Source organism: Borostomias antarcticus, assembly GCF_949987555.1.
Source record: "Borostomias antarcticus genome assembly, chromosome: 4".
Taxonomy (NCBI): domain Eukaryota; kingdom Metazoa; phylum Chordata; class Actinopteri; order Stomiiformes; family Stomiidae; genus Borostomias; species Borostomias antarcticus.
This window is the reverse complement of record NC_140237.1, coordinates 29,315,365-29,325,197: the sequence shown is the minus strand read 5'-3', so window position 1 is coordinate 29,325,197 and position 9,833 is coordinate 29,315,365. Positions and strand designations below refer to the sequence as shown.

Genomic DNA, 9,833 nt, shown 5'->3' with positions numbered 1-9,833 from the left:
AGGAGGAGGAGGAGGAGGGGAGGAGGAGCGGGGGAGGGGGGGACTCGCAGCGAGAGAGAGAGAGAGAGAGAGACCGACCGTCGAGCAGGAGAGAGAGAGAGGGAGGGAGAGAGAGAGAGAAAAAAACCCGGCGAAAGGGCAAGGCTTTTGTTAGCTGGTTGGAGAGGGGGAGGGAAAAAAAAAAAAAAAAGAAGAAGGAAGGAAAAAAAAATGTCTACAGTGAAGAGGCCAAGAGGAAGGGTAAGTGAGCCGCGCGGGGCGCTGGGAGGAGGGAGGAGGAGGGGCCGGGCAGGAACTGAACAACCTCCTCTGCTACTGGCTCATGCTGCAGCCTCCGCGGCCGCCATCTTGAACTCGTTGTTGCTTCTTTTTTTTCTCTTTTTTTTTTTTTTTCCATGCTCATTTGCTTAGCCGCCGCTAGGCCCTTAAGGTGGCATGCCGTGTTCCCTGTCTTTGCCTTCTTTTTCACATTCTGTCCTTTCACATTCTTGTCACTTTCCAGTTCCACCCTCCTTTTCTCTCCTCTCTCTCTAAAGATTCCTCTGCTTCTGTGGTTGGGAGCTGCAGGCAGTGTGTGTGTTTGTTGTGTGTGTGTTTGTTGTGTGTGTGTGTGTGTTGTCAGAGTGTGCGCTTGTTTGCGTGTGTCACATGAGCTGGGTACATCATCGTTCAGCAGAGAGTTTGACTTGGTGAGCGGCGAGCGGGCCGGGCCCAAAACGGGTTCTCTCCCGCCCCGTCAGTCTCACCTTTCCGGGTTCGAGACGGCACCAGGCGTCCGCGGGAGCGAGCGAGCGAGCGGAGGGAGAGAGATTGAAATCACTGCAGTGCTGGCAGCCTGTAATTTCAGTTATTTATAGATGTATTACACGGCAGCAGCGCACTCGGTTTTGCTGCATTTTCTTCTCCCTCTCTCTCTCTTTCTCTCTCTCTCCCTCCCTCCTTCATATAGGCTTCTTTTCATATAAGCTCTCATTCCTGCTCTCACACTTTTCTCTCTCTCCCCCCCCCCCCCTCATCATGTTCCTTCCCTCTGCTTTCCTTGACTTTCACCCCCCCCCCCCACACACACACCCTCCTTTTCCACTTTGAACTTGAATGAGAACATTCCAGTGTGGAGCAATAATTTTCTCTCCCAACAGCCCGAGCATAGTACACGATACAGTGCACGTGATTACCCATAATGCAGCTCTTGTTTGTCTTCCAAATGAATTGCTATTTATCCCTCCTCCCCTCCCCCAACGCTGTTTTTTTTGTGGGGGGTTTTGTTCGAGATAATTCTCTTTATTTAGCAGCGTAGCAGAGTAATGCCTCGTCCGCCGAGCCCCTCTCCGCAACACGTTTAGATTAGGTCATCCGTTTATAGGCTAGGCTCCTGGGCGCGGGGCCAATCAGAAGGCGACTCGTAGAGGAACGCCGCGCACCGCGCGCAGCCATGTATTATTCACATATGATCACGTATCAGGCCGGATGTATTATTTATATGCGGGTGAGTGTGCCACACTCTGGTCTGTGACCCCCCCCCTCTCTCTCCTCCCCCTCCGATGAAAGTGTGCTGACCAGGGATCTTGACCGAGGAAGGGGAGGGAAAAAGTGAGTGGCCGGCAGAACCGAGACGGAGACCTCAGCATGCCTGAGCGGTGGACACGGCAACGCAGCCTGGCTCCGAAGGCTTTAGAGAGCGAGGGCTGGCCTCCCGCTGAAGTGAACACACTGTGCCAGCTACTGCTACTTCCGCTTCAGGCTTTTTCCAGAGCGGCTAGGCCGGTCTGTTCGCTGCTCTTCTGAATATTGATCTACGGGACCTACTTCCCTCTTCGTTATGAAATTCACACTCCGCTTCCTGGCCGTGCGCCAACTGTATGAAACGCATGACGTCTCATTCTCCACCACTTCCTGGAGGGGAGTCGGAAGGCTTGAGACACAGGGAGGCTTCACTCGGCGCCGCTCGTCTGTTAGCTTAGCTTCGCCGGCTACGTCCGCACATGTAGCTGTGTGCTCACAACATATACTGCCTCGTCATTTCATGGCTCGCTCTCCTCCCCCCCCCACAGAGCGCAGCACGTTATGAAACTTGACTGCGATGCACACGGGAGTTTTAGGAGCGTCGTCTATGCCCCGCGTAATCCGATTCCTCCGGGCTGCAAACATTTCCTTATTCAGGCTCGGTGACTTTTGTTCCGGGCTAGGCTGAAATGCTGCATTTCACACATCTGTGGAGAGATTGAATGCTGGAGGAAGGATGTGGACCAAGTTCAGACAGGCGGTGGGTGTAGGGGGGGAGGGGGGAGGGGTGGGGAGGGGGGTGGGGTGTCAGCCTAGTGTATACAGACAGTAGCTAACAAACAATTCACCCTGGGCTTCAGGAATCGACAGTATGACCATGGAACAAGTCAGGTCGGGAGTGCGTTGTGCGTTGCTAGCTAGCCTACATGTTTATGATGCGGGGATCAACCCGAATCAGGCGATTCGTCGGTGATTTATGTCGACCTCTCTGGGAAACATTTGTAAACCTCCAGCTCGTTTCTCTTGGACATTAATTCAGATGTATGTAGCCATGCTACAGTACATGACATCACCTCGTTGGTATTTGCAAGCTTTCAGTCTGATTCATATCCCTCATTTCTCTCTCTCTCTCTCTCACCTCTCTGTTTCTCCAGCCTCGCAAGAACGCTAATGGTCCCAGCAGCCAGGCCAGGGTCCTGAGCCCGCCCATGAAGAGCAGCTCGTCCTCGTCCTCCTCGTCTTCGTCCTCCTACAGCTCCGCCTCGGAGAAGAGGGCCCAACGGAGGGCTCCCCAGCAGCAGCAGCAGCAGCAGCAGCAGCCCATGGAGGGCCCCGTGGAGGACAAGCAGGAGAAGGCCAACCGGATCATCCACGAGGCCATCGCCAAGGCCCGGCAGCGGGGCGAGAAGAACATCCCCCGGGTGATGAGCCCGGAGAGCTTCCCCAGCTCGTCGCAGCACCGCGCCCACCGGGAGCGGGGGGGCGGCGGCAAGGCCCGGCCGCCCAAGGAGAAGGCGTCCAAGAAGGCCCGCATCGTGGCCTCGTTCAAGCCCAAGCAGAAGGCCAAGATCGGGTAGGCGGCGCAACGCTAACCCTACCCCCCCCCCCCCCCTCCACACACTCTCCCGCGAACGTGGCGGCTGGTACGCGGGAGTTAGGTTTGCTAGGAGGTTTTTGTAGACAGCGCGGGCCGTGTCGAAACCTCGCGTCGGATTGTCTCGGTAACACAGTCGATAGTTGGCTAGCCGCTATCAGTTTCCAGCATCCCTTGCATGTAAAATAATAGTGGCTTGCCAAGATGGCGCGCCACAGTGCGCTGCAACTGTTAAACCAGATACTGATGGGGGAGGAGCGACAAAGGCCACATTTAGCATTGAGCTTTCTGCAGATACGGTATGGATTATTTACTTTGGACCGACTGTGGTTCGAGGCTTGTAGCACGGATGTGTACATATTATAATCCCCCCTCCCCTTCTGTGAAACTGTGTCAAGCCAGACAGTGGTTAGCCACACCCAGTTGGGGCTCATGTAATCTGCAGATACAGAGCCGTAGGCATATACAGTTCGACTGCCTATGCAGACGTGAACATGCGTTATTGTCAGCAGGTCATCGCGTCTGTTAATCTGGTAGATGAGCCGGAGACGCGTAGCCCCGTTTTTTTATTCTCTCTCGACAACAGAGCTGAGTGTGAAAACACACAATGGCTGACGATATTGTCTTCCCGCTTCAGCTTCGGGATTAATGATTTTATGAGCTCAGCTGCTGGAAAATGGCTGTAACTGATAATGGATTTAGCTAGCTGCGTATGCGCGCATGTGTGTGTGATGGTGTGTGAATGTTGCAGGGGTGCTGATTGTGTCTTTGTGCGTGTGTGTGTTTGCGTGTGTGTGTGTGTGTGTGTATGTGTGTGTATGTGTGTGTGTGTGAGAGAGAGAGTGTGAGATCTAGGGGAGAATAGGCATCTGTCAGGCTGGTGCTTTTATCTGAGCTGCTGGAGGAGTGGCAGCCTGGCTATAGTTGACATGCTTTATGCATGCTGTATCTTACCCCCAGTAGGCAAACGACATTACCCAGACTGCACCAGAGCTGCTTTACACACACAACAGGAACTAGCGTTGGGTTAAGGTCCCAGCTTATGCCCTTGTGGTAGTGGAACTGTAGTACCTTCATATTTTCTCCCCATCAGACTCTCATATATCTGTCTCCCAAATATCCTTCATCTGTCATGTTAGCAGTCAGCATTTACAATAGCTAAAGCTAGTGACCTTTGAATGAGCTGGAGCCCGTGCTGATAAAAGGGGCAGATGTGGCTTTAACACGCAACACATTTCGACCAAAACATCAGCGGCGCCCTGTCAAATTTCAACTAGCTTTCCCACCCCCAGCTTCGACTGGTCTCACCGTGGGTGCTGTCTTCGTCAGGGTTGAGATATGGTGTAATTCGGCCTATAAACACGTTTTGTGAGTTCAGCTCGAGCTAGCCGAGCCCATTGTTGACTGTTGCTAAGGGAAGATACTGTAGCAGCTTTTCATTGCCGTACATTTGATTATGACCTCCTTTTGGACTGGGTAGGTACAGTTACCAATCCTCTGTTGTTTCAATGCAACCTTTCCTGAAGCACTTTGGTTTAGTGAACTCTCACAGCCTCAATTTTTCTTTCACCCAAAGTTGTCTATGTCTTGTAGAATCTGACAGAGAATATGGTGTCCCATATTTGCTTTCAATATCTGTTTTTCCCCCTCCCAGTAACAGAATTTCATTAAGAGTGTTGGGGCCTGCAGTTTTAGCTTAAACATGTTTTAACGTGTCACGCGTGTATAATGATCCTTTCTTGTCTGCTGAATCCAGCACACCGTCACACTGAGAGAGATCCCAGTTCCTTTCCCTTTGCAGATGAGAAAGAGAGGGAGGAAGAGAGAGGAGAGGGAGAGAGGAGGGAGAGAGAGGGAGGAAGAGAGAGGAGAGGGGGAGAGAGAGAGAGGAGAGGGGGAGAGAGGAGAGAGAGAGGGAGGAAGAGAGAGGAGAGGGGGAGAGAGAGAGAGGAGAGGGGGAGTGGCAGTTTGCAGGGCTCCCAAGCTCATGGAAATCCTGGGGGAGGAAGAGAGAGGAGAGGGGGAGAGAGAGAGAGGAGAGGGGGAGTGGCAGTTTGCAGGGCTCCCAAGCTCATGGAAATCCTGGAAAAGTCATGGAAAACCTGGAAAAGTCATGTATTATGAAATGTCATTTTAGCAGCGGCCTGGAAGTGTTCTTAAAAATGCAAACCTATCCAAAAAAGCCATGGAAATTTGAAATTTACCCAAAATGATTATGGTTCTAGTATTTATTTTTTTTGTAAGCTCATCATTCATATAGTTTTCCAAGTTGTAGGCCACATTTGTGCTCTCAATTTTACAAAATCTAAAGTTTACATTATTATAACACAGTAGTTCTAAGGCTTATTTAACCATTAAAATGCAGAAGTATAGTCATGGGAATTTGTTGAGAACTTATGGAGAAATCATGTAAATGTTTTGGTATTTCTATAGGTGAAAATGATTGGGAATCCTAGAGTTGTCTAGTCTAGACTAGTCTAGTCCTCTGGTCTGAAGTTGGGTCACAGTAGTCTAGTCTAGTCCTCTGGTCTGAAGTTGGGTCACAGTAGTCTGCTCCTCTGGTCTGAAGTTGGGTCACAGTAGTCTGCTCCTCTGGACTAGAGTTGGGTCAAAGTAGTCTAGTCTGTTCTCTGGTCTAGAGTTGGGTCACAGTAGTCTAGTCTGCTGTTCTCTGGTCTATAGTTGGGTCACAGTAGTCTAGTCTGTTCTCTGGTCTAGAGTTGGGTCACAGTAGTCTAGTCTGTCCTCTGGTCTGGAGTTGGGTCATAGTAGTCTAGTCTGTCCTCTGGTCTAAAGTTGGGTCACAGTAGTCTAGTCTGTTCTCTGAGCTGGAGTTGGGTCACAGTAGTCTAGTCTGTTCTCTGGTCTAGAGTTGGGTCACAGTAGTCTGCTCCTCTGGACTAGAGTTGGGTCACAGTAGTCTAGTCTGTTCTCTGGTCTAGAGTTGGGTCACAGTAGTCTAGTCTGTTCTCTGGTCTAGAGTTGGGTCACAGTAGTCTAGTCTGCTGTTCTCTGGTCTATAGTTGGGTCACAGTAGTCTAGTCTGTTCTCTGGTCTAGAGTTGGGTCATAGTAGTCTAGTCTGTTCTCTGGTCTAGAGTTGGGTCACAGTAGTCTAGTCTGTTCTCTGGTCTAGAGTTGGGTCATAGTAGTCTAGTCTGTTCTCTGGTCTAGAGTTGGGTCACAGTAGTCTAGTCTGCTCTTCTCTGGTCTAGAGTTGGGTCACAGTAGTCTAGTCTGTTCTCTGGTCTAGAGTTGGGTCACAGTAGTCTAGTCTGTTCTCTGGTCTAGAGTTGGGTCACAGTAGTCTAGTCTGTCACAGTGGGCTCATGTGGTCTGGCCTTGTTCTGCCTCAGGCACATAGACGGCCTCTGGGGACGGTCAGCAGCGCTCTGTTCGGGTTCACTCAGCGTCCACTCTTGATCTGGGATGTTCCGCTAGGAAGCCTGTGATCCAGTCAGACACCCGTCCTCCTGGGGTGTGTGTGTGTGTGTGTGTGTGTGTGTGTGTGTGTGTGTGTGTGTGTGTGTGTGTGTGTGTGTGTGTGTGTGTGTGTGTGTGGTTGTGTGTGTGTGTGTGTGTGTGTGTGTGTGTGTGGAGGGGCGTGCGGTCTGGTAGAGCCTGTGGTTAGCCTAGCCTGTACCAGTGCAGGGGCAAGCCTGGGGGGGGGGTCTTAGGCCATGTGTAACTACTAGACTAGACAATCAGTGTCAATGGTAGGGATGCTATTGAAGAATTTTGGGTTTCCTGTGGCTGGCTTCTCTCTTGCCTGCTCCTTTGTTCTCTGTGTGTGTGAGGGAGTCTGCTCTGCTTCTGGTCTGGGTCCACATGAAAGGGATGCTCTGTTGCTGTGATTATGTAGAGTTACTGTGATGGTGCGCTGGTGTGTAGGCACCGTTGCCTTCGCTGTGTGTGTGTGTGTGTGTGTGTGTGTGTGTGTGTGTGTGTGTGTGTGTGTGTGTGTGTGTGTGTGTGTGTGTGTGTGTGTGTGTGTGGATGTGGTGTGGTGTGGTGAAAGCAGCATGAGTGAAGATGCTCAAGGGAGGTTGCGTGCGTCTGTGTGTGTGTGTGTGTGTGTGTGTACTGCCCAGGTTCTCGTCATGAAATATTAATGTTTAGCCGCAGCAAAGACACTAATCTTCCGCGAGGAGCCGTCACTCCCACCTCCGCTCTAGGTGGGCGCGCGTGTGGAGGAGTGGGATCCTGCGTTGTGTGCTGTGTGCATAAGTGGGTTTTGTGTGTATGGATGTGTGTGTGTGCGTAAGTGGGTTTTGTGTGTAAGGATGTGTGTGTGTGCGTAAGTGGGTGTTTTGTGCGTGTGTGTTTATGTATGTGCGCGTAAGTAGGTGTTGTGTGTGGGTGTGTGTGTGTGTGTATGTGTGTGTGTGTGTGTATGTGTGTGGGTCACTTACTGTCGGAATCTGTGTCTGTGCGACTGTGCAGTCTGCACATGACTGCTTGTGTGTGTGGCGTGTTTCTCTGCATGTGACTAGCTGTTTCTGAGAGCAGGGGTGTGTGCATGTGTGTGTGTGTGTGTGTGTGTGTGTCAGGGGACAGAGCAGCTAATAGTATTATGAGGCAGCAGCCAGTAGCCTCTGGGGGGGGGGGGTCTGTGTCTGTGGGAGTGGAGAGAACCCTACTGTGGTCCAGATCAGGCCAGGGAGACAGGCTTGCTAAAGACACCAGACCAGCACACGCTCTCCTCCAGCACCGGGTGTTAGGAACATGGGCTGGGTGATGAGAGAGGAGGGGGGAGGGAGGGAGGGAGGGAGGGAGGGAGGGAGGGAGGGAGGAAGGGAGAGAGAGAGAGAGCATGGGCTGGGCTCAGAGAGAGAGAGAAAGAGAGGGAGAGAGAGAGAAAGATCGAGAGAGAGGGAGAGAGAGAGAGAGAGTAAGAACATGGGCTGGGCTCAGAGAGAGGGGGGAGGGAGGGAGAGAGAGAGAGAGAGAGTAAGAACATGGGCTGGGCTCAGAGAAAGAGAGGGAGAGAGATCGAGAGAGAGAGGAGAGAGAGGGAGAGAGAGAGAGGAGAGAGAGAGGGAGAGAGGGAGAGAGAGATCGAGAGAGAGGGAGAGAGAGAGAGAGAGAGAGAGAGAAAGAACATGGGCTGGGCTCAGAGAGAGGGGGGAGGGAGGGAGAGAGAGAGAGAGAGAGAGAGTAAGAACATGGGCTGGGCTCAGAGAGAGAGAGAAAGAGAGAGGGAGAGAGATCGAGAGGGAGAGAGAGAGAGGGGAGAGAGGGAGAGAGAGAGGAGAGGGGGAGAGAGGAGAGAGAGGGAGGAAGAGAGAGGAGAGGGGGAGAGAGAGAGAGGAGAGGGGGAGTGGCAGCGAGCGGTACAGGGAGGAGGCCTGGGGCCTCATTTATCATTGAGGTACGCCTTCTTTTACACGGTCTTTTTCGCGAGTTCAGGCGTACGCCATTTGCCCCCCCCACATTGCGATTTATCAAGCCGTAAGGGCGAAAATTTAGTCGCCTTTCTCCGCGCTTTTGTAGGACACCTCTCCAGTTGGCGTACCGATTTACACGGTGTTCTACGCCCTTCTTGAACACAGGGGGAACTGGCGACGCAGGTGGTGCGTCGGTGAATTACTATGTTTGACGGAGAGAATAAGAGCGACAGTTCATGAACGCACAATCATGTAGGCTAATAGCCCAATTCAGCACCAATATATATCGCAATGCTAGATTAGACGTGTCCTCTAACCGGCTCATTCATGGTCCGATATGGATTTGTTCCCCAAACGGAACCTATGCGCTGTCCCAAACCTTTCCGCGCTATATGTCACACACCTAATGCAGGCACTCCATCAAACGGCAATAATTGACCAATTAGATTGTCATTAATATGTGATCATGTGGACCTGTTTGCTCTTTGGTAAGCATATAAATGACAGTCCTCCTGTGCGTAATGCGAGCCTAAATGAATCCGGCGCTACTCGGCCTACTGGCCCGAGATAGAACTCCAAAGAGGTGACGGCGATGGCGACTGCACCCACATAAGGGCACCATCAGTGAATGAATACGTCTATGTGAATCGCTAAAATGTGCACACTAGAAATACCCAAATCATATGTGACATGCTCATCACAAGTGTAGTGGCACGGTGGCCTGGCTCCACGCATGACTCATTCATCCTGGCGCACAGTAGGGTAGGGCTAGACTGGAGGCAGGCGCTGCGCGTGACGGCTGGCTTATTGGTGTGTGCATAGCCAAGATACATATTCTTTGTCTTATTTACTTTAATCTTTATTAGCATTTTCCATCCATACAACGACAATACAATAAAACATAAAAACTTACAATAACAGCTTATGGGTACTTCCATCCATGCAGCTTTTTTTTCTTACTCAAATATGACAATTTTAATATTAGTGGTATCATCACACTTCCTTCTATAATCCATCCATTTTTCCCATCTCCCTTCAAACTTTCCTTCATGCATCCTCAATGCATGCGTGAACCTCTCCCTAACATAAATCTCCTCCACAACACCCAGCCACTGCACCTTGGTTGGGGGTTCCACCTAATACCAAGCCCTCGTTATTGTCTTTTTACTAGCAACCAATAGTACTTTCACTAGGTATCTGTCCCCTCCTTGTACATCATCCCGTGTTATGTTTGCCAAGATATATATTCAAAGCTGATAAGAAGGTGGAAGTCGGCGCGCTGGAGGTGGAGGCTGCAACTCGCGGGGGCACGACCGTCAGGTCCAGGACCACTGCAGACTCCCCCTCCTC

At 51.3% G+C, this 9,833-nt stretch overlaps 1 protein-coding gene across 1 annotated transcript in view; it reads left to right on the top strand.

Moving 5' to 3' along the window:
• Positions 1 to 210: 210 nt before the first annotated feature.
• Positions 211 to 9,833, top strand: part of chd9 (chromodomain helicase DNA binding protein 9) — a gene marked incomplete at its 5' end in the record, with an annotated part of 68,427 nt that continues 58,804 nt past the window's right edge. Inside the window, 2 exons of the mRNA XM_084437424.1 lie at positions 211 to 240; positions 2,658 to 3,076. Coding sequence (XP_084293550.1) covers positions 211 to 240; positions 2,658 to 3,076 — 449 coding nt within the window. The remainder of the gene's footprint in view (positions 241 to 2,657; positions 3,077 to 9,833) is intronic.